At 38.7% G+C, this 25,142-nt stretch overlaps 1 protein-coding gene across 2 annotated transcripts in view; it reads left to right on the top strand.

The window, feature by feature from the left end:
* The window catches only part of PTPRG (protein tyrosine phosphatase receptor type G), a 796,984-nt gene that overhangs the window by 178,768 nt on the left and 593,074 nt on the right, over positions 1-25,142 (top strand). For both annotated transcript variants that reach the window (XM_072650205.1, XM_072650203.1), the window contains exon 2: positions 3,215-3,319. In XM_072650205.1, coding sequence (XP_072506306.1) covers positions 3,215-3,319 — 105 coding nt within the window. The remainder of the gene's footprint in view (positions 1-3,214; positions 3,320-25,142) is intronic.

Below are 25,142 nucleotides of genomic sequence, written 5' to 3'. Positions count from 1 at the left end.
ATGTTCTCCTGGTTCTGCTCAATTCGCTCAACATCAGTTTGTATAAGTTTTTCCAGTTTTCCCCGAAGTTCACCTGTTCGTCATTTCTTATAGCACAATAGTATTCCATTACATTCCTGTACCACAACTTGTTCAGCCATTCCCCAACTGATGAACATCCCCTCAATTTCCAATTCTTGGCTACCACAGCAAGAGCTGCTATAAATATTTTTGTAAACATGGGTCCTTTTCCTGTTTTTATGATCTCTTTGAGATACAAAGTCAAGGGAGTATTAAAGGTAAGATCTGAACCCAGATCTTCTGTCTGGAAGTCAAGTACTCTAACTGTACCACACTGCCTCATCTAGTCATTAGAGGATACACTTTTAGTGTCTCATTGAGCACATCACCGATCTTGTACTCAAGCCATTCCAGCTCGGTGGATCCTGCCACTAAGGCATAGCCTTCAAGAACCTGTGATTACCCCTGTTACTCCATAAAGCTTGAAAGAAGACCCAATTGGGGGTATACTGTGATTACTAGGGAATAAATGAACAGAAGTTTGCTATTAGAAATAGGCTGGATTTTTCTCAAATTGAATTTCACACTGTGGTAGAAAGATCAACTGACAGATTTTAATAGTGATGATTGATGATGATGATGATGATGATGATGATGATGGTGATGATGATGATGATGATGATGATGATGGTGATGATGATGATGATGACCATTAGCTGCCTTCTTTGTTCCAGGCACCTAATAATAATTGACATTTTTATAACATTTTAAAGTTTGCAAAACACTTTTTATGCATCATCTCATATTGAATTTTCCCATCAATCCCATGTGGTACATGCTCTAGGTATTATTATTCCCATTTAAAAAATGAGTAAATAGAACCTCAGAGTGGTTAAATGATGAGTAAAGGTCACAAATTTGATGACTCCCTTAACTCCCAAGTCCAGAACTCTGCCCACATGAAACAATTTTGTTTAGAGAAGAGAACTTGATGGTACTCTTCAGTAGAATGAGTCAGATGGTCTGTGTTGAAATCCTTCCCCTGATACTTGTAACATCTTTTGCCTTACACAAGTCACTTAACCTCTATGGGCCTCAGTTTCCTCATCTGTAAAATTTGGTGCCTGGATTAACAAGCCTCTGAGATTCTCCCTTAGCTCTCTGTCTCGGATCCCATTACCTAAAAACAAAAACAAACTTAAATGGTTGAAACTGTATTGTGAGCAGAATTATAAACCATGCCTTTGCTAATTTTTCTTTCTCTAAGTGGTTCTTAGCATCTGGTCTTTTGACATTAAGGAGATAGTCCTTGGCATAGTTGACCATGGAATAGTGCAGTAGAAAAAGTTGTTTTTTTTTCAGAGGATTCACCACTGGCACCATATCTGTAGCCTTGGGTGATGTGTACTCACCTTGTCTGGATCTCAGTTTCTCATCTGTAAAATGAGGGTGTTTCATTAGAAGCTGGCTAAGGTCTTTTCTACCTTTAGGTCTAGGAGTGTGTGGTGATAATACTAATGAGTAATTCAGGTCATGAGATGCTGAGATGTGTATTGTTTTTTTTCTTTTCTTTCTGTTATTCTCATATTGAATATTCTGTTCTTTGCCTGGATTTTCTTTGATCATGAAAGCACATTTTGTTTGGGTGCATTTTAAAATTATTAGCATATTCATCTGTAGTGTATTTTTTGAGGTTGTGAAAAAACCATTTCCAGTTGGAGTTGGGGCACCTGTGATTTTTGTATTTCTTGTCTCTAGTGCAGTCAGGTGTGAGCTAACAACAAAAGAAATTTGCATGTGTAAAGTTGGGATGGGGGGCTCTCAGTGTTTTAATATGCAAATGGTAGCCTTGGAAATTGGGCAAAATTATCTTTCATTTGGTTGATTTGATCCATTTTGAGCAGGTTTTTTCCAAGTTGTATAGCAGCATTTCCCTCCTCTAGAGTCAGGAATCTTGAATTTTCTTATTCTATACCCATAGGAAAAATGATCTGCCCTACTTGGAGGAAAAGGATGACCTGAAAGAGAAAATTGTGGCTCTGAATTTGTAGGAATTTTCATCCCTGCCTCTGCTTTCATGGAGCAAGAAAATTCCAGGCACAGTAGTTCAGAGTTGCTTAAAAAAGAATTAATCCTTAGAGGCAGCTATGGCAACACCCAAAGACCGAAACTTCCAAATTATAGAGGGATGACACTCTTGTTTGCCAGTTGGAGTATGCACATAGACCGAATCCTATCCAGATCCTTGAAGTACTGAGATATTAAAAATTATCAGCCAGTTAGCAAGCATTCTTTGTGGACTGGGCACTGGTCTAGGTGCTGGGAACAGAATAAATGACACAGTTCCTACCCTTGAGGTGCCTGTACTCTAGAAAAGGAGACAATGTATACACATGAAAGCATATACAAAACTTATACAGTTGAACATGAAGTGCTATTTATCATAGCTAAAGAATACAAATGTAGATCTGTCGACGCAGCTAACAGGTATCGAATGCTTTCGGGTCTGTAAAGTAATTTGCACGTATCATTTCATTTGATTTATACCACAACCCTGTGAGGCAGGTGCTATTATCGTCCCCATTTTACAGCTGAAGGAACCAAGGCCAAAAGAGATTAAGTGTCTTACTTAGAGTCACACAGCTATTAAGTATCTGAGACAAGATTCAAACTGAGATTATCCTGATTCCACATCTTTCACTTTCTACGCTAACACCACCTAGCTGCCATTTATATCACATACACTTTATAGAATGGATAGTCATTATCAAGGACAAATTCTCGATGTTTTATCTTCACTTCCTTTATCCCACCTTACAAGTCCTTCCATAGGGCCTCCTGACCCAAGAAACCCATCCCCAACAGTGTCTTGACCTTGCCATACCTTATTGGAAACATCTTCCTATATACCCATTCTCTTCTTTGGTCTCCTGCCCTCCTTTCTTTCTTTTCCCTAGGAGTCCTTATGTCTGCTTGCCTCTGACACCTAAGCTGGGTTCAAATCCTGTCTCTGCCACCAACTACCAGTGTGACCCTTCTACTTTCTGGGTCTTGGTTTTCTCAACCATAAAATGGATGACCATGCAAATTCCCTTCCAGCTCTACACCTCTGATCCTTTGCTTTTTCAGAAATTCTAAGCAGGAATTTTTTAAAAAAAAACCTTTGTTTTATCTTGTGATTAACCTATATGGTGTTGTTTTGTGTTCCTTTCAGCTTTGACAGAAGGCTATGTTGGAGCTCTCCATGAAAACAGGCATGGCAGCTCAGTGCAAATCCGCCGGCGGAAAGCATCCGGAGACCCTTACTGGGCGTATTCAGGTAGGTTGAGTCGATCCAACTTGTTCTGCGATCTGAAATGTAAAAGAGCATGTTTTCAAATCAAAACAAAAATGTCACAGGACATGCTTTTGAAGGGGGAGAAATTTTCTTGGATTGTAATTCCAGGAATTCTCATTAACCCTTTATGCTTCTCTTAAAGAGCTTTAAAAGGAGCAATTTTATGTAATTGATTTCTCCTGCCACTCTTTGGAGATAGGTTTTTCCCCTTCTTCCAATGGGTGCTTATATTTAAAGTGTGGTAGATAATGATTGATTGCCCTAAACTTGGATAAAGATTATTCTTTTTAATCTTTTCCTTTGCTGCAATTTAAAATTAAAGCAGGGGTAAAAAAAGAATGCCTGGCCTTTAGTTTTTAAATGCCTACTTAATATACGGAAGTGCCAGGCAGCAGAATGTTCTCTAATGCCCTAATAGAAGAGATTCAATTTTATTTTCAAATCAGATCAAATTGATTGAATAAATTTCTTCCTGTACTTCACTGCACTATGCAAGTTCTTTCATACTTTTGCTTTAAGATTCGGAGTGTATGAATAAAAGATAGTTGGTCTTTAGTGTTTTTTTCCCCTTTGCTTAAATTGTTTTTATTTTTATTATTTTTAAGAGGGACACATTTTTAAGGTGCAAGCAAGATGTTAAGAAATACATTTCTATACCATGGTGGTTTTGCACACCGGAAGTGGTGGGTTAGTTGTGACTTTTAAAGGCACTTTGTTGTCCAGCAATGTACCTGGAAATTTTATTATAGTTAATTGAAGGGGGAAAATTGCAGAAGGAAGACAAACCGCTTTGGAAATTACCTCGTCACTCCATATTTCAAAGGCCTTGTATGAAATGGCTTAGTTGCTGGCCATTAGTCTTGTGAGCAAATCTGCAAATTATGACATGCTGCTGCGTGCACACAGGGCCATATTTAATGATCCAACCAGAACCCAGTGTTTCCATTAGGTAGAGAAGAGAAGGAAAGAAGAAAAGGGATTTATCCCATGCTAATTCTGCTAGATTTATGTCAGTGTAAAATGTATGGGTCTGATCTTTAATTATAGCTTATCTATGGGCTTGGTGCATCCTTTTGTCTATTGATAAATCTCCTGCTCTTACAGAGAGAATAGCCAATCTGTTTTGTTTGCAAAGAATAGATAGCTCTTTCCTCTGTCTGAAGTTCTTACTGATTGGTGGTATCTAATTAGAAGTCTTTTGTCATTGTTTCTAATAAATGAAGTAAATTGGGAAATGAAGGGGTGTGTGTGTGGAGAATGAAATATAGCTTTTAAAAAGATATCCAGATTTGTAAATTCATCAGTGAGGGGAATCCCAAGCTCTCTATACCAAAGCCTATCCATACCCAACTCAGCTGTAATGTAGAGGTACTGATAAGTAAGTGACTAGCCTATCCATCAGACTTATCATTTGCCAGAGGAACTGGTCCTCTGACTGCTATGTTTTCTGCTTCTTTTGGAAATGTGATCTATATTTATATGTTTATAAGCATTGGCAGTCCCATGTTCCTGAAATACACTCCCTTTTAATCTTCACATCATAGATTCTGCCTCTTCCATTAAGATTCAGGTCAACAGTTGTTTTCTGCTTAGAGCCTTTCCCAACAGCTAGATCCTTATTCCTTCCCAAACTTCTGTCATATGTGGGATTTTATTTAGTGATTTATCATTTAGTAGTTTCATCTGTATTTATTCGCTTTATAATTATGGGGTGTGTGTGTGTGTGTGTGTGTATGTATGTATGGTGCGTGTGTATATGCATATGAGCAAGGATTACTTCATTCTTGGCTCTTGTACCCCTAGTTCCTAGTACATTAGAAACATTTAATAAGAATTTGGTAATTGTTATAAAATAATATGTGTGAATATACATCAGAGGCAAGATCTGACCTTGGCAATTTCTAAGTAACCCTCAGTAACCATTTGTCTTTTCCTTCTCTCTGAGACCTCTTTTCAAGGCGCTTACGATGCAAAGCAGTTGCATTGTGCATCAGTGGAAAAAAATTCCCACAAAAGGGAGTTTCCTGTTGCAGTGAGCTCATATCTGGCCAAGCATAAAACAAGCATACTCCTATCTAGATGCATATATGCAAATATCCTATTACAGAATCACTGATTTATATGTAAAGCTTGAAGGGGCCTTAAAGACCATGTGGTCCAACTGCCTCATTTTACAGAAGAAACTGAGGCCCAAGCAATGTTTATACAAAACTAGCTACATGTATGTATCTGTTCTTGTAGGTTTACTTATGCTTTTCTATGTATGCATTGATACATGTATGTATTTGTATACATATACATGTATATGCACCCATACATATGTAAATATATCCAAAGATAACTTACTATTTTGCATATTGCCAACAAAACTGAGGACACATATTTGTTTGTTTTTGGTGTTCATTCAGCACAAATATGTGTAAGACATAGACAGGGACAAAGCATAGTGAGATGGGATAATGGATAATGGGCTGGACTTAAAGTCACAAAGACCTGAGTTCAAATCCTTCCTTTGATCTTTACTTGACCGTATGATCGTGGGCAGTTTACTGTACCTCTTATAGCTCCAGTTTCTGCCTCTGTAAAGTGGCAGTAATAGATAGCGCCTGTCTCATGGGATTATTAGAAGCATCAAATGAGATATTAAGTAAAATGCTTTGAAAACCTCACATGCCATATTAATGCTAGATATCATGGTCATCATTCATCACTGTAGCATAGTAACAGTGTCCTGGCCCTAAAAATTTGTAGTTGAATTCCACCAGCCTCCAAAGTAAGAACTGCTACAGTTTGGGTGATTTTTGTCTTTTATGTGTAACTGATCAAAACCCCTTGTGTGGTACTGTCTAAACTTTACGAAATCCAGGTTTGGGACTTGTCTTTATTCTTAGAAGGGATAATGGGTCCCCTCCAGGTGCTGCCATCATCCAAAGAGGGAATCTCAAGGGAAATCATGCAGCAAACAAGTTAGATTGGCAGAATATGAGAAAGCAAAAGACTGCAGGGAAAAGGGAGAGAAGGGCTGCAATTAGAGGCAGAGAATGAAGGAAGGAAGGTTTTCTTAGTGCTCTTTCTTCTGCAGATTTAGAGCTCTCTTTCCCACCTCTTCTTATGTAGAAAAAGAGGAAGCCTCTCCTGTTAACCCTAGTGATTCCTTGATTCTGGCCTAGAAAACCCCAGAGTTATAGGCAAGCCCCTTCAGCCTGGGACCTGGAGCCAAAACATAAAATTTGCATGAAAGCAGGTGTTTGTGACTTCTGGTACATAATGGCAGCATGCTTCTAGAACTCTGATACCAAACTCTAAAATGAAAAGTCTGCCTCCTTGGAGAAGATATTGTATCAGGCTCCATTTCACAAAGGATGAGTAGGATCACTTTGAATTTGAACACAGAGCCTACCATTCTGGAGTGTCAGTGAGGCTGACAGTTTGGGATTGAAGCCATAGAGCTTTGGATAAAGATAAACGAGGCTGACAATTTCTTTCTGGGTTTGGTCCAGTTCATGTCCTGACTGTACACCTAGTGACTGACTTTCATAGCTATATCTCAACATCTCCTCTGTGGGATGGTTTTCAATTCATGACTCTCCATAAAAAAAAAATTTTTGTCATTCCAAGAAGATTTTCCCCTCCTTTGCTTCTAGCTTTTTCATTCTTTGATTTGAATTTTGATATATATATATTATATATACATATGTCTATATATATTTTACATATACATATGTGTGCATATATATATTTTATGTATATGTGTGTATATATATATGTGTGTACATATATACAGCTGCAGCAAAAACTAGCATCCCTTCTTGCTCTAGGAAGCTAAGTTGGAATGATATATAGGTTCAATCTGTACACAGATGAATAGAGGTTATGAAGTTTGGAATCACTGACCTTAGTTTCTAGATTTCAAGGCATCGAGCTAGAGACTCACTCCTAGCTGATAGTATACAAACTGATCTAGGAGATGAAAAAAAATTTCAGCCACCACTCCCTTATGCCATTCTGGGGATCCATATTGCAAGAAATGAATGGGTGCTTGGAAAAATCTCATCCAAATACAACCATATAGTTCTAAATCTTGGTTTTGGTTAGAGGATATAGCTGGCTAAGGAAGGCTGGTTAGTTAGTGTGATTGGCATTAGCTAATTGATTGATTTTTTTCAGCTCTTTTCACAAATATAGATCTAGCCACAGGTAGGCAAAGGGAGTTGGGTATAGGAGGCCAAGTGAAGGGACTCCTCAACCATTACAAACATTTTTACCTTGCATTTCTCCCTTCTTTCTTCTGGAGTAAGGGGTCCAGTTTAAAGAGGCAGGCAGATCTAAAGGAGTGAACTCTCTTATGACTTGTTCTAGGTGCTATTAGAAGGCATTCCTACATTAGGTAGGAGGAGGCTAGGCTAAATAACCTTTAAGATCTCTTCTAGGATTTCCTGATTGTCATATTCACTGGCACTTAATTGTATAATATCTGTCTTATTGTTATTTCTCACATTTTTGACCTGTCTTATTATTTAAAATCTAAACTTGTTGAGGACAGAGATTGCTTTGCTTTTGTAAAAACGAATGAATAAATGTGTTTAAAATATTATAATGAATATATAAAATATTAATAAATTAATAAATGTATTGAGTTAAGCTTTACTTGAGTATATATTCTGTTCCCCCAAATCTTTGTAAGTCCTGAGAGTTTAAAGACCATGCAACCTACAAATAACTACTCATGGTGTTGCCTGTGTCTCCTGGCCCACACTAGGGTGTCTTGGTGTCATTTCATAAATGTTGGTAGTATATACTTGAAGGAGTCATTGGTAAGATTCTGCCTTGAAAGTCCACACTTACTTAACAGATAAATTAGTAAACTCCTTTAAATAAAGAGCACCTTGAGTGTATTTAATACATAATTAAATTTATATGGATTCCATTTGCCTACAGCTTTTTAGCACTATTGGGATGGCATGCCAAAAAAACCATCTCTTGCCATTTGAACAAAAAATGTATGGCAACATATGTGTGAATTTCATCATCATTATTCAATCATATCTACACCTAGGAAATATTTTTTCAGTCCAGGAAATCCTGCTCAATAACTGAATTACTTGTTAGGCTTTTGCCCTACAGTTTGAGGGTCTTCATAGCAAAAGGTGGGACTCTCAGTCAGTGTGGACATGACCCATGTACTAATAATTGAATACAATTAATAATAATTCTCTTTTTGTGGCATGACCACGCTACCGTTGGCTTTTTGCATTTTTAATTGACCACGGCGGGATACATAGAGCAAAATTCTGTCTTAATTTTTGTTTAATAAAATTTTAATATATTCTCATTCTTTTGTGTAAGTATGATTTTGTTTTAACCTCAAAATTTGTGATGTATTTGTATCTCAGGCACCTGCTACAATGCCTGGCACATAGTAGGGATTAAAATGTTTGTAGATTAAACAATTATATGGGACAAGAAAAAAAAAAAAACATGATCACACATCTTTTTTTTTGAAAAGAACTTTTCCCACCATATGCCCAAGGTCTCTTCGGTGATTCTGAGAACTGTTAGAATTTTTTTTGCTCCTGCAGGAATTCATTTTCTATACATTTGAGAATATTTTCATTTCATTAAATTTCATTATACTCTCTGCAGTAGGTTCTAAAGATTTTTGGCATCCATTCTCCAGAGGATGGATGCACAAGTGTTACAAATGTTAATGGACTCTAATGTGCTTAGCAGGAGGCACTGAATGTGCCCCTTAGGGTCCTGGTGACCCTTGGAAAAACCTATTAGGAAGATGAAATAGTTCTCTTTGCTACATGCATAGCAAGTGATACATCAGCAAACACAATTAGGACTGGTACTGGAGATGGGGCATTTTAAACATGGAAAATGTTAGCCATGGGGTCTGACTATTGAGCTTTCTTTCAAAACAGCTGTTTGGATTTCTATGTGGTATTTATCAAGTTTCTAAGGAAGAAAAGAGCAGAAAGAATGAAAAGTCTCGTATATCACCTCTGGTCTTCGGGTTCTATCCCCTACTTTGTGGGTTTTTAAGAAGAATGCTCTTTTGTTGAGGTTTCTAATCTTATGAAATACTGAACCACACTGAAATGACTGACCTGATGTTGACTAGGCTAGAAAGAGCATCGGGATTTATTGAACCTCGTAGTAAATCAGTAAGAGATAAATGTTCGTTATAGATTTGGATGTGAAATACATTTTGATATTTTGTAACTTGTAAGTCTGTTTGCTTGTGTTCATATATACATGCATACATACATTCTGTGTGCCAATATATCATGTTTCTACAATTTGCATTTATATTCATTATTGAATACATATGTACAGTATAGGATCTTTGCATAATTGTTACATAGATAATGCATGTGTATATGTATAATATCTATATATTATTTATTAATTATATGCATTTTTTATATACACACACTCTGCCTAATCTCTATCTCAGTCCATCTCCACACACAGAGGAAGTAAGACTTTTGGAATAGTCTGTGTGTATACATATGTATATATGCAGATATATATGTATATGTGAAATAGTGTATATACTCTCTCACATACACATTTACACCCCATTGTGTGTATATACATACATGCACACAGATGGACAGACGGATATATAGATGGATACATAAATAGATGCAATTCTTAACTTAGAGCTGAGAGGACCTGTAGAGGTCTTGTTTAGGCTGACCTCTTTCTTGTATTGGAGAACTGTATCATCCTGGTCAGGAGCAACAACATGAGACCCAACTGTGAGGCAGCGTCTTTCTTGTATCCCCAGAGCTTAGCGCAGTGTCTGATAGATTGTACGTGCTTAATAAATGTTTATTGGCTGTCTGCCACAATGGTAAACCTCCATGGTGAAATGTGTATAGATGTCCAGATGCGTCAAACCAGCATTGGTCCTTATATCACCCCATACCTTCCCCATGGTTTTTGTAAAATTACCTCTCAAGTAATTTTGTTCCATTGCCTCAAGGCCCTTCTCTTTACTGATAAACTAATTTCAAAGACCATAATGTAGTTTTTATAAAAAGCTATGGTTTGTTTTAAAACTATATGATTTCTTTGGCTTAATCATTTTGAAATGGATACAGAAGAAGGTCTATAGAGCCTTTAAATGATTCTCTAACACAATCAAGACAAAAGGTGGAGGAGAAGTGTTGTGTAAGATGAGATGGTGTGGGTTGGCTTTGATCTGCTTTATTGGAGGTAGTACCTGTGTCTGGAAGGTCATCAGTCCATTGAAACACTGAAGTATAAAGGCTTTGACATCTGGGGAGATGACGAAATGTCTGTGGTTTGAAAGTGGGAAATAATGTCTTCTTCGTTCTGGGGTGAAGCTGACTTGGAGGATGCTTGCTACTTACATGTCTTCAATTGGGATATGTTTTTGGGGAGTCCAGGGAGTGACTTCCAGGTAGGGATCCCTCAGCAGAACAAATGTAACTTTGCCAAGAGAAACCAACTCTAATTTCCATTTATCAAGGGAAAGAGTTAGCCCATGGAGTGCTGTATGGAAGGGGGAAGGGCAGCCCTGCTCAGGAGGTAATTAACATGTTTCCACTGCTGCGCAGCTGGAAGGGGTTGGGTACAGACTGGGCCAGCAGGTATGGAAAGGTCTGAGAGTCAGTGGCCCCTTAGGGGAGAGCTAGATAATGGCTTTCCTCCAAGTAGAAAAGAAGGCAAAGGATAAGTAAGCAGACTGGGGTCACAGTGAAATTTAATGACAGGGTTACTTAATAAGAATCCCTGGATGGAAGTTTCTTTTAACCTTTGCTCTCATTGGAGTATCTCATTTTTATAAGTAGAATTCAGAGGTTGAATATTTTCTTTACTCTTTATTCTCTTTATTGAATCAAGATCTCCGGGAGAGTAATGGGCTTTAATAGAGAGACCGCTAGATTGGAGTCTGACCATGGAGGATCAAGCCAGTCAATCATTCATTTAACAAGCATTTATGAGGAGCCTACTCTGTGCTAGGTGCTGGCTTAGGCTTTGGGGATACAATGATAGGCAATCAAAAAAAATTGTTGACTACTTGTTATGTGCCAGGTACTGGATATGCAAAGACAGTTTGCAATATGTTATGTGCTTACTATGTGCTAGGCATCGCACTAGTCCATGGGGTAAAAAGACAGACAATCAAGCATTTTATTAAATGCCTACCATGTGGCAGGGTTACAAAATGAAATAATCCCTCCCTTCAAGGAACTAATAGTCTACGGTGGTAGTTGGGGCGGTGGACAGGACATTTTTATTCATACACACACACACATATATTTGTGTATATATATATATATTTTCTGTATATGTATATGGGTATATATGTATGTGTATGTATATATACACATATGTATATACAGACATACGCATGTCTGTGTCTATATATACATATATATTTAAAATACAAGGTTGGCATAGAGTACATATTAATAAGTGCTTTCATCTAAAGGAGGTGATTTTTGAGCTGAGCTCAGGAAGAGAATAGGGATTCTCAAAGGTACAGGTGGGGAAAGGGACATATTCCTGTCATGGAGTTTGTGGGGATTCCCATTCCCTCTGCTATTCACTTATTTTGCCACCTTGGACAATTTTTTTTACCCTGGACTTCCCTTTTCTTCCTGGTAGATAGGAGGATACACTAGATTTTTTTCTAGGTATTCTAGCCACCTCTGGTATTCTCTTATCTAGGGGTATCCACCCAACAAGATGGACACAATTCAGACAGACAGTCCAGATAGCTATTATAGGCCAGAGCAAACTTTATTCACCTCCTACCAGGGTCCAGGATGCTCCTTAGGCTATACAAGTTTTTCCTTAATTTCTTTTCTCTTTTCTATAATGTACTTTTAGGGCAGAGAAAATTCATTGTCTATGTTATTGGAGACTGGGAGATCTGGTGTCTTGGTGTTCTCTTGATTAGAAAAAGTGAGAGTGAGTGGAAGTGCCAGTTGAGGAAGCCATGTTCAATAAGTTTTCTAAGTCATCTTTGCCTCATGGGAAGATTGGAAAAAATAAAAGTTTGTACACAAGGGAATCTTGAATTTTCCCAGCTTCCTTCGGCTTCATTTTCCAGCACTAACTTGTCCTCCACGCCCAATATCTCTTTCCTGGATGCCCAGGAGAGCATATTTACTAGAAGCAGGAAATGCAGCCATTAGCATGTTCTGTAATGATGTGGCACTCTGAACTTTTTAACAGAAAAATAAAGGATGAGTAGCTGGTGTGTTGTTTAAAGAGCATCAGCAGGATGGGTAATGTGTAAGTATCGCTGGTGCACTCTGCTAATGGCCACATTTTCTCTTGGTGGTTACCAGGTCCACCATCCACGCTTTGTGCTCATAGGGTAATTTTGACACTTTCCAAAGGTCCTGTTGCTCATCTGTCCTTACACCAGCTCCTAATGAGCTCACTCCTGACATGCCGTTCACATTCAGATTGCCCTTTCTCTCACCATTGAGTAGGGTGTGAAAAGGAAGCCTCGACATGTATGCCAATCTGCTCATAGACATGCTGAGCTGGAAAGCAGCATTGAAGGTTGGCTTCCCATTGTCCTGCAAACAGGCCAGCACTTGGGCACTCTTGAAGGCTTTTATATTCCCCCAATACCATTAGAAATCATTTCCCTTAGAGCACATTTAGCTCCAGGGAATTGGCTGTTTTGATTTCAATGGTTTTGAAACATGATGAACCACATGGGGCTTAATAAGAAGAAAATAATTCTAGAAAGGAAACATTCCCACTTACATTTTAAATGAAAATAGTCCTTCAGAACCTTCGTGCCTTGACTAAAACACCTAGCCACTTACAGTGTAAATAATGCATGGAAACCTTCTAAAACATGGGGTAAGGAATGGGCACAGTTTATCTCTTGAAGGTAATGTGTATCCAAAAGCCTAAGATTTGCCAAAGTCATTAGCCAGGCACTTGTCTGAAATTTCAGCCCAGAGATGAGTCTAGAACCAGGTTAGTTGGGAATGGTATTTGAAGTGTAAAATAATATTAGGAATTCAAGCAAGTTTGCAGTCATCTTTCAAAACTGCAAGATGAAAGTTTTGCAAGTGAAAGAAAGAGAGATAGGAGAGAAAGAGAGAAATAAAGAAACGGAAAGCTGGAGAGAGACAGAAAGGAAGAGGGCAGGAGGGAAATAGTTAAAAAAAAGGAAGAAGGGAGAAAAACAGGAGAGAAGAAAGATAAAGAACAGATGAGAGACAGAAAGAGAGGGAGGGAGACAGACAGACAACAAAAGAGAGGGAGACAAGGAAAGACAGAGAAGAAGAAGGGGAGACTGAGAAATGGAGGAGACAGAGGGGGGAAATACAGAGACAGGAGAACAAGACAAGTGGAGAGAGAGATAGAAGAAGGGGAAAGAACAGAGAAACATAGGAGAAAAATACAAAGATAGAAAGAGGAAGGGAAATAGAAAGAAGGATGAAAGGAGGGGAGGCAGAATGAGACAGAGAGAGATACCCAGAGAGGAAGAAAGTCAGGCACAGAGAGACATACACAGATATATACACACAGAGAGACCACCAGTCAGAGAGTGAATTCCAGGAATCAAAGTGCAAAGGAATGAATCAAACTTTTTGTGGCGGAATATAAGTAGACTTCTCTTGTCCTCTAAATGTGGTGACGGATGGCAGCTCAGCAGTAAAGAGCAAGCAGAATTGCTTTTATTATTATTGTTTTACTTTTGAAGTCTCTGGTGACTACTCCATATGTCAAGCCTTTGATATAGGAGGCTGTTATGAAATAATATCCTTCTTACTATTTCCACCCCATGAGCAACTCTAAAGAACAGGCTGACCAAGTCACTAAAGCAACATGAGAAAATGTGCAGTTACACACTTGTGAAGCTTACAAAGTCAATTCATGGCAGGGCAGGGAATAGCCCAGTTTCTTAAGTGAACACTTTTAACAAAGGAAGCAGGAAACAAAATGGAACTGTGAATGGCCTCTGACAGGGTGTTATGAGCCATCTTTTTGTCAACTATCAACTATTTAATGTCTGATGGAGTTCCTTTCAAAGTGCTTGCTATCATCTTTATCTCCTGGATTTAGAAAAGAAATAGTGGGCTACACACACACACACACACACACACACACACACACACACACGCTTCATGGTGACCATGGTACAGAGCATTTTCTCTTTTTTTCTAAAATTAGTTTTCCCTTTCAATGCAGAACAGAACAAGAGAACAGGTTGCAAGTCAGAAATGCCAAAGAAAATCTGATCCTAAGATGCCCCCATGTCAGAGAGAATAATGTTGCTTCTCCATCAACATATGTAAGAGGAGCAGATTTGGGTGCGTGCCACATGGATGGCAATCATTCGTACTGGATTATATCGGGTACTCCCCATTTCAAATATCCATCAGAATGGCCTAGAAATAGCAATATTTTAGCAAATGCTGACTGCCTGAATTAAGTCATAAAATCCTAGAATCTAAGCACTGGAAGCAACCTCAGAAGCCCAGCCATGTCATCCAGATTCCTTATTTTACAGGGAACAGAATTGAAACCCAGGGAGGTAAATTGCCCATGGCTGTAAGTGTCAGAGTGAGGATTTATTCAATCCCAGGATTCACTGAATCAAAATTCAACACTCTTTTCATTGCACCTGGTTGCTACAGGAGATCAGATGCAAGAGATTTTGTAGAGGTAGATTCTGTAGGGACTTGGCTACTGATTGGTTTTGGGGGTTGAGGGAAAAGGAAAAATTAAATTTGATTCTGAGGTTTGGAATGAGAATGGTGGGATGTTGGAGACATAAACAGGAATGAACTAGGGTGGAACCTTTATAGTTTGGTGAAAATGACAATGAATTTTGATTTTTACCAGTTGTGATACTCCGGAGTATCCAAGTTTAATTAGCTGTCCAGAAGGGAGTAAGAAATGAGACTGTATAGAAACACCTGGGAATTATGTATATAGAGGTCTTAACTGAATCCATGATGCCAATGGGATCACCAAAGGAGGTCCAAGAACAGGACCTTGTGGTAAATATATTCTTAGGAAAGGGGGTTTGAGTGATAATTAGCCCAGCAGACTGAGAAGGAGCAAGCAGGAGAAGTAGGAAAGAGGAGCAAAGCAAAATCAAAGGCAGAAGAGAATTTTTTTTAGGAGGGAATGGTGAGCAGTGTTGAAACCTGGAAGAAGGCTAAGGAAGTTGAGAGTTGAGAAAAAGGGAAAAAATCAAATTAAAAAAAATTTCAACAGCACTTGCTGTTAGGAAAGAATTATACTCTACCGAGATCTGCCCCCTTCTTCCAATGAGCTATTTCACATTTTCTGCTCTTTTTTCATTCCTTTGGTTTTGTTTTACAATTTCTTGATTTTTCTTAGAGTCATTACCTTCCATCTGCTCCATTCTAATCTTTCAGGAATTATTTTCTTCATTGAGCTTTTGGATCTCCTTTTCCATCTGGCCAATTCTGCTTTTTAAGGCATTCCTCTCCTCATTGGCTTTTTGGATCTCTTTTTCATTTGGTTAGTCTATCTTTTAAAGTGTTGTTTTCTTCAGCATTTTGTTTTGGGTCTCCTTCAGCAAGCGGTTGACTCAGTTTTCATGATTTTCTTGCATCACTTTCATTTCTCTTCCCAATTTTTGCTCTACTTCTCTTACTTGATTTTCAAAATCCTTTTTGAGCTCTTTCATGGCCTGAGACCAATTCATATTTTTCTAGGAGGTTTTGGCTGGAGGAGCTTTAAAGTTGTTTTCTTCTGTTTGCATGCTTTGGTCTTCCTTGTCACCAAAATAAGATTCTGTAGTCTGATTCTTTTTCTGGTTTTTGCTCATTTCCCCAGACATTTACTTGACTTTTGATCTCTTTGTCAAGGTAGTTCTCTGCTTCCAGTGAGGGGGAGGTACTGTCAGCTGCTCGATCCCCCCACAATCTGTGGGCCTAGAGCTCCAGAAACAGTGGCTGCAGATGCCCCTGCTGCTGCTATGGCTGCCACAAATTCCTCTACCCCCTCTCCTCTCTGTTGCTCTGAGGTTGGGGTCAGACCACTCCACTCTGCTGCACTGGTCCCCTAGGCTTTTCCCACTGACCTTCCAATTTATCCTTAGCATTTTGCATTCGTGAAATCTGGAAACCACCACAGATATGAGAGATTCAGTCCACCCAAGGCCTGCTCAGGTCCCCTCTGTGTACTTCTGGCCCATGCTGGACTGCACTCTGCCCCCTGAGTGGTGCAATAGACACTTCCTGGTGACCTTCCAGCCTGTCTTGGGCTGGAGATTTACTTCACTCCATCATTCTGTGGATTCTGCAGCTCCAGAATTTGTTTAGAGCCATTTTTTACAGGTATTTGACTGGGCTTGGCAGAGCACTCTAGAAAGTCCATGCTGTTACTCCCCTATCTTGTCTCCATCCTTCTGCCCTCTTCTTGTAAGCATTGGTACTCATTGACCCTTCTAAGGTTAGATAGAAGTTTGCTCACTCTTTCCAACTCTCCTCCAATGAAACATCTCAAATTTCTCTAACTTTGCTTTTTAAGACTTGATTTCTAATTCCCTCACTATATAGTATTAAAATAATATTAATTAAAAATAATTTTTAAAATCTCACCAGCTCACTGCTGTACAAAAAAGCCAAAAACAGTTATCACCAAATTTTCTTTTAAGTACATCCATTGTTAGTAATTAAGGTGTGGCCCTCTTGTGTATAACAAGGATAAGAATGCCCAGATTGAATCCAGCTCTGATTCTGTCTAGCTAAGATTCTATCTGGCTTGTCACTACAAGCATTACAAATGGTTAGGATCCTTAAGAGTCAACCCAACATGGCAAGCCTTTAATAAACTTAGTTTTACTTTGGCTGAAAGAAGGCTTGAGTCGAATTCATTCGGTAGGACTTGCTGTGTTGGTGTCTTGGGGTCCTGAGCGCCCCAAACCTCATTATGGAGACGATAACCCAAGTTTTCAAATCATCTAAATTTAATGTGAAATTGTTGAGTTCTAAGCTTCTGGATGTAATACTGAATCCTTTTTTTAAATGAAACTGTCTATCAGAGATTTATGATTTGTGATCATTAATATCTTTATAATATATTCACTGAATTTGGACAAGGAAGCAAGAATTTGAAAATGTTACTAACAGAGAGATTGGAGAGGGTAGTCTGAATGAATGAAAACTTTCAATTCATAGCAGAATTTTTTGTATACTTTCAAGTGATAAAAGTCATTCTTGTTAATTCAGTCTATTAAGTGTTTCTTAATTGTGTCTTTTAGAAGTCTAAATTCATGAATGAATGGGTGGGAATGATCATTAATCAGCACATCCAAAATTTATCTATAAATTTTATTTATTTTTTTCATGTATGTGTCTCTGGGTACTTAGTTTAGTACGCTTTTGGAGAGAATGGCTGGTGATTTCATGAGTATGAGGATCTTCTTTTACCTATGTAGATTGGCAGTTTTTGTGCAACTCATAATGTCAGAGGGAGACTCAATGACTTTCCCAAGGTCACACAGCTAGTCTGTCAGAGGAGGCACTTGAAACCAGCTGTTCATGATTAAAAGGATAGTTTTTTACTTTCTACACCTGGCAGATAGTAGTGCTTACTAAATATTCGTTGAATGACATAATATGGAGGCCTCTAAAATGCTTAAAGGATAAAAGAATGTTCTATATTAAATATTTTTTCTACGCACTGCTCAGCAGCATCCCTAAATATTAAATTATTACATATTCTAAATTTACTTATTTGCATGTTTTATGTACATGTGAAATAATTTCACATTCCAAATTATTACCATTTATTCTTAATTGGAAAATGAATCATCGACTGTAGTCAGAAATGCCTTAGGTCCAAATTAATTTTCAAGTTCAGTCATTAATGTGAGCCAGAAACTGTCCCCTGCATCTCTGTCTCTTCTTTCCCCCTTTCTCTTTTCACTTTTTTTCCCTTCATTTCTTCTTTTCTTTCTCTCTTTCCTTCTCCTTTCTCCCCTTCCCTGATCAAGTTATCAATACCTTTGAATCAGAGGTTCTTAATTTTTATGCATTGCAGATCCTTTTTTGGCTGGAGACTGAATTATTCTTGGAATAATGTTTTTAAGTTTAGGATTACAAGGGAAACTTGTTATATTGAAATAAAAATGACATTTTTTTTCTGATCCAAGTTTGGAGACCTCCTGAAATCTGTCCACAGACCCTTCCCCACTCCCGTAAGAATCTCTAAATTAAAAGGCCATTTCCACTTGATTAAAAAGTATTAATCTCCATTGCTACAGGCTACATCAACAGCATTCTTGTTCAAGTGCAAAAGAATTTGTTCTGTAAAACTTGGACTCAGTCAAAAGGCTGCACCCAAGGACCTAGAAGGCCACATGTGACCTCAAGGCCACAGATTTCCCACCTCTGTTCCAGTGTATAAACCAGTAAATTCCACAGTACTACAGCTCCAGGATGCTGGCCTCAGAGATCTTTAATACTTTTTTAAAATACTTTTTAAAAAGTATTAATTTCTTGTTTCTACTTCACCTTCATTTTCAACTATATGTCTCTTTTCTACTTAGCTATCCAATATTAGGACAAATTAAATTAATGAAAATGGGAGGAAAAAAAATCCAGTTCAGTAAAACTAACCAACATTTTCACCAAAGTCTAACGGAACAGACTGTGTTCACAACCAGAGTCTGTTCCCACTCCCTGCAAAAGCAGTTAGAGAGGGGTACTTTCTCATATCTTTGAAGCCAAGCTTACCCACCATGTTCTTTTATGGAATCTTCATGAGTTGTAAAAATAGGTTGTAAGAAAGCATCTACATGTAGCAAATCTCACAGCTTACACTTGCCTCCTGAAAAGAAAAGCAAATCTCATTGATTCTCCTTTATATAATTTCTCTGAAGGCCAAGCTCTGCCCTTTTCAAAATACCATAATGCTCTACAGGCTATTAAGTGATAGACAGCGTATTTAACAATCTCATATAAATTTCTTGGCATTTGGACATTTGAGCTTGTTTCAATAAATTAAATTCAACTATAATATAAAAGCTTGGAGAACTGTACCCTTTCCCTTCGTTCTAGCTGGCTCAGTAGATTAGTCAGTGATTAAAGTGTAAGTTTAAATGAAATCTTTATTATTATGTGAGTTTGTTTCAGAGCTCTTATATAGTAAAAAAAAAAAGATTTGAGGAGATGAGAGATTTATGTAGGAGGAGGACATGGAGTGGCTAATTAGAGAGATTATTAATGGATTTTTGGTTTTGTCGGCAAAATAGAAGTCATAAATATTTTTATTAGATCCCATATTTACGGTCTAGAAATTTGATCAAGAGAGAAACTTATTCATTAAAAAATCCTGTTCCTCTCTCTTATCACAGTGAGCTGTTTGTTTATACCTCTCTGAGACATGAGAGTGAGAGATGCCTTTTTTCACTGCAAGAATGAATTCTAGATTCAAGGATCGTAACATCTCAGCACCAGAACTGGAATGGATCTTTGAGACCAACTTAGTTCAACCTACCCATTTTATTGATGAATAAACTAAGGTCCCTGATTGTTAAATGACTATGATATTATTCCTGTTATGCCATTTTAGGGAAGCCAAGGTCGTATGTGATTCAGTTCTATATAATAGCTGACTTCAGTATGACGCTTCTGATTCTGTTAAGGTAGGATCATGCCTTTAGTGCTAGAAGGGTTCACTGAGGACCCTCCACTCCGTTTTACAGATGAAAAACAGACTGAGTGACACATATACACATATGTGTCCACACGTATGTATATGTGTGTGTATTTACACACACATATAAATCGATTTGACTTGAGCCATACCATAGGTAAATGTGGAAGACAAGAATGGCCCCCAGGTCTTCCTAACTCCAGGTTAGGCACTGTGCCACCTAACTCTAAATTAATTGATCTCTCCAGGTACAAGGACTCTTTATGTGTCAAAAAGGGAAGAATTATTTTCTTGTAGGCAGGTAGGTGGAATGACAGGCCTGGAGTCAGGAAGATTTCAGTTCACGTCTGACTCACACACTAGCTGTGTTCCCCTGGACAAGTCATTTAACTTTTTTGCCTCAGTTTCTTCATCTGTGAAATGAACTGGAGAAGGAAATGGAAAAATCACTCCAGTGTCTCTGACAACAAAACCAACCCCAAATGTAGTCACAAAGAATTGGACATGAGTGAAAAATGCCTAAATAACCACAATGGTAGGTTTTCTTCTGGCAATATTGGCCTCTTGGGGGTAAGATGGTCACATAAAATGACTGAAGCAGACTCCGCTGCTCCACTTTGTACTATTTATCATTTCCACATCTGATTTGGCAGTCAGAAAAGATGCCTTGCCTTGCATTGAGCTGACCATGGGGCATCATGCAGATGAATGCTTGGTTATGAGGAAAATCCCTAAGACTAATATATCCAAAATGTATTCCTGTTTCCTTACCTGTCTGAATGGGACTGATTATGCACGTGAGCATTCCCTGAAGACTGAATAGCATTCAACTTAATGTGATGGAAATAAATATTCAAGTCACCATAAATGAAAATTGTTAATAGCAGCCACCATATCTCAATTTATGGGCGTGTGTGCTACATGCTGCATTCCTCCAGAGGGTGCTTCTGTACAGGAGTATAGGATGGCTTTATTTCACGAGGAGTTAGTTTGGAAACTAATGATCTGTCCCCGATAAAAAGGACTGAATGAATGGAGCCAAAGACTATTGTGCCAAAGTGTCAGGTAACAAATGATAGGATTCTTCCCTTGGGCAGAGTCCATCCACATGCTTGAAGTGAATGAACCACTAGTCTTCTCTCCTACCAAAGATTAACCAAGGTATGGAACGCAGGCCCTGCTAGGAAGGGTGAAAAGGAGGTAGGCACTGCCTGACGTTGGAGAGGAAGCATTGGGTACCTCAGATGGAAGTCTATCTCTCCCATACCTGGAACCCTGGAGAAGGCTCATATGTAGAATGAAAATTGCTCTGGAAAGTCTTTTCCAGTGGTGGCATTTTATAATGTTTTTTGATTTATTATAATTTTTTCTTTTTGGACTCGATTTGTAATTTCACTGGTTTAGTGAATTCACAGCAAGGAAACTCCCTCTTTCAATAAACACTTTCTCTGTAACTTAAAGTCTTTCAGAGCATTATTTAGGGACTCTCTGTGGAGGCTAAGAGATCTATCGAGTATCATCACTAGTATGTGTCCAATGGAGGACTTGAATCCAAGTCTTCCTGACTTTTGTGATAGTAATTATCAATCATTATCTTCTTAGTAATACCACTATTGAGCCTAATAGCTAGACTCTATACAATGCCTACTATGTGTCCAGAACTTTCCAAATATTATCTCACTTTATCTTCACAGCAAAGCTTGGAGGTAAGGGCTATTATTATCCCCATTTCACTTGGGGAAACTGAGGCACACAGGCTAAGTATCTTGCCCAAAGGTCACACGGCTATAGGAAGTTCCTGAGGCTGGATTTGAACTTAAGTCTTCCTGACTCCAGGTCCAGAGCTCTATCCATTGGGCCACATAGCTGATAGTAATAGATGCTTTGATTATCCATTAAAGATTACAAAGTATTTTGTAGAAAGATCCTGTGTGATCTTCGCAACCACACTCAAGGTAGAGATGATCTGCCTTGTAGAAGAAATGATGAAGACTCTGGGATGCTGGCTGTTATTTTCACCCTGTGTCTTACTCATAGTAAGTAGGAAATAAAATGTTTATTGAATGGTTAATTGCAAAGAAGAAAATAAATTCTGTTGACAGAATTATCATGGTATTTGGGCATCTACATTTTTCCTAAACATGTTTTATTTGTCCCTCATTTATACTCATCATGTGCTTCAAAGTCAAGAGGATCTGGGTTCAGATTCTGCCTCTGTTCCATACTGCCTGACTGAGTTTGGAAAATTCACTGAATTCTCTGTGCTCTCTAACACTATAAGGCTCCCTCCATTAGCGGAGGAGTTCCTAGAACCAGTGCCATGACAAGTCTAGGCCCTCATCCTATCCTTGATCTAGCATGTCATTTCAGCTTAGTACTTTGGAGTGGGAATGGGGCAATCTCAGACTTGACATTTCCCTTAAAGAAAACTCACATTTATTGTAACTTGGATTTTATTTAGAATTTCCAATATTAATTTGACTAAGGTAGATTAGAAATCTGGGTAATTCAGGTTGGAAGTGGGCATTTTTTTTTGGAATGCAGGTGGGGGGATACTGAATTTTTCGATTTTTACACAGTCTACAATTTATGTAAAGCCGTTATCAGAGGAAGCATCTCTTATGGAGAAGGGCACAACTAGTAACCAGCTGCCACCCATGGGGCAGGCATGCTAGCTTAGCTGAGGCATTGGGTTGTCCCGAAGGACAGACAGGAGGTAGCGTGTGCCAAACAAGATAAGTCACCACCACAATCACTTCAATTCCCTTCACTCCTCAGACCCCTATGGAGCCTTAGGAAAGAAGTCAGGCCCCCAGCCTAGTATCCCCAGACACCATCCTGCGAAGCCATCCCTGGGAAGATACAGCCAGGACTCACTTCCTCAGGGGCTGCAGCCACAGTTCCTAAATACCCAGAGAAAAATTTCTCTCCACCAACGTCCTTGGCCCTGTCAAATTGTTCAGCATCTGAAACGGAAAGATTTCATTATTGTAATGACGTTAAAGGAGAGGCACCACCATCTGCTTTGCCACTGCACCCTAAGGACCATGGGACCTTTCCATCTGACTTGCCGCTGAAACCTTTCCTTCCTGTTGTTTCCTCTGTTAAAATTAAGAGCAGAGACCACTCACTTTTCTCACTTTTCAGTGCTTTCTTACAGAGCTTTGCACATAGTAAGCACTTAATAAATGCTTTATTCATTCCATTATAACTATTCCCTTGCAAATTAACATAAAATTTCATATTCACTCTTATTTAATGCCCCTTCTAATGGACTCCTTTAAAAAAATTCTGGGAGAAAGCTTTTTTTTTTTCTTTTTCATTCTCTCCTGTGCCTAACAGAATATATTTCTTCCCTAGTACAGAAAAGCAGGGCCTTTGCCCCTGTTCTTCACACCTTCTGTCCTTGTGCCCAAGTGGAGAGCAGGATGATCCAGGTGCCCCTGTTAGCTCTGATTTTGAGTGCCAGCTGGCAGGGCCCTTCTCTCTACCTCCTTCCTCATGCCCTTAAAATGGTTGAGTCTCTCTCCTAGACCAGACAGTTAGGTTTCATCCTTTCTTAGGTTATTTTCATTTCATTTCTCTATTTGAGTTATAGAAGGATGGTGAGTAAAGAAAATAGAAGAAAGAACTTAGTTCTTTTGAAAAATGTTAAAAAAGAAGAAAAGGACCCATTTTCCCACCTTTAACAGTGGGCTACCTTTGGGTAACAAAAACAAAGAAAAACGAGACATGTAGTGAAGATCTGATAGGTGACTGTAATGCGTTATTAGGCTTTGAGTGGATGTTGGAGAGGCTGCCAGTTCCACAGTTCCAAAACTTTGTTCAAGGTTTCTCAGCTTCCTGGAGGAAAAAGAATATAGAGACACTTAGGTAACTGTCCTCTGTCTTTCTCCAAGACCTTGGTCATTCTAGGAAATGGGTAAGGTACCTTAGGGCTCCAGGGAATTGGGGTGGGGTGGAGTCCCATAGGCAATCAGACAAGGAAAGGTTTTGTTGGTGAAATCTGGTACCTGGATCCAAGGGAAGTCGGGAGTGTGTGGGGAAATGAAACATCATTCGTTAGAACAGAAATAGTAGAAAGCTTTCCAGATCTTACGTTAAATCTGGGATAGTGGCAAATATTTTTGTCATTGTTTAGTCACATCTGACTCTTTGTGACCCCATTTGGGGTTTTCTTGGCAAAGATACTTGTCATTTCCTTGTACAGCTCATTTTACAGATGAGGAAACTGAGGCAGGCAGAGTTAAGTGACTTGTCCAGGGTCACACCACTAAGAAATATCTGAGGTCAGATTTGAACTCAGGAAGATGAGTCTTCCTGGCTTTAAGCTCAGGGCTCTGCCAGAGAACATAGTTAGTCTACATATTACAGATGAGGAAATTGAGGTCCAAGAAGTTAAATGATTTTCAAGGTCCCCCAGCAATGCTAAGAGTTAGATAAGATTTGAAGCAGTCATGTCTACCTCCACATTCAATGCTCACAGTTTTCATTGTACCAGGCTGCTTCCTACCTACGCATGTGATCCTGAGCAAGTGACTTAATTTCTTGGACTCAGTTTCCCATCTATACATTGTGGGCGGGCATTGGTCTGCATAACCTCCACATTCTTTCCAGCTCTAAATCTGTTAACCCATTATAGAGTAGAGAAAAACCTTTACGTGGCCAGATTCTAATGCTTAGGGGAAAAAAAAGGATACATTCTTAAAATACCTGTGTCAATCGACAAAATGTGTATTATATGAGAGTCTCTTGATCTTAGTTACTGTAAAGAGTTGAAAAGATGTGATTAAAATGAGAGTAGCCGATTTTTGCCTTTTGGTCCTTCTCATCCTGAGCTACAATTAGATGGGCCAGACTGACCTTTCATAAATGACTTAGGTCCATATGTTAAGTCATCTTTAAGACTCATTAAGATGCCCGAGCTGGCAAATTATGCCTTTCAGGATGTAAGGTAGAGATGTAAATTCCTTCTCAAGAAGAATTTGTTTCTGTAGCTTCCCTCTGCCTTCCTGTCTTGCCTTAGTGGGTAGTGTTCTCGATGGAATTGGCATCTTGGGGAAGGGCTTTAAAAGTGGGCTATTTCTATTTCTATTTCCTTCAGTGAAAACAGGGTTCATGGACTCTTGGATGCCTAGGAAGCACA

The sequence above is a fragment of the Notamacropus eugenii genome, chromosome 3, assembly GCF_028372415.1.
Source record: "Notamacropus eugenii isolate mMacEug1 chromosome 3, mMacEug1.pri_v2, whole genome shotgun sequence".
Classification (NCBI taxonomy): Eukaryota; Metazoa; Chordata; class Mammalia; order Diprotodontia; family Macropodidae; genus Notamacropus; species Notamacropus eugenii.
Note: the sequence above shows the minus strand (reverse complement) of the source record. Positions and strands in the feature narration are given on the sequence as shown.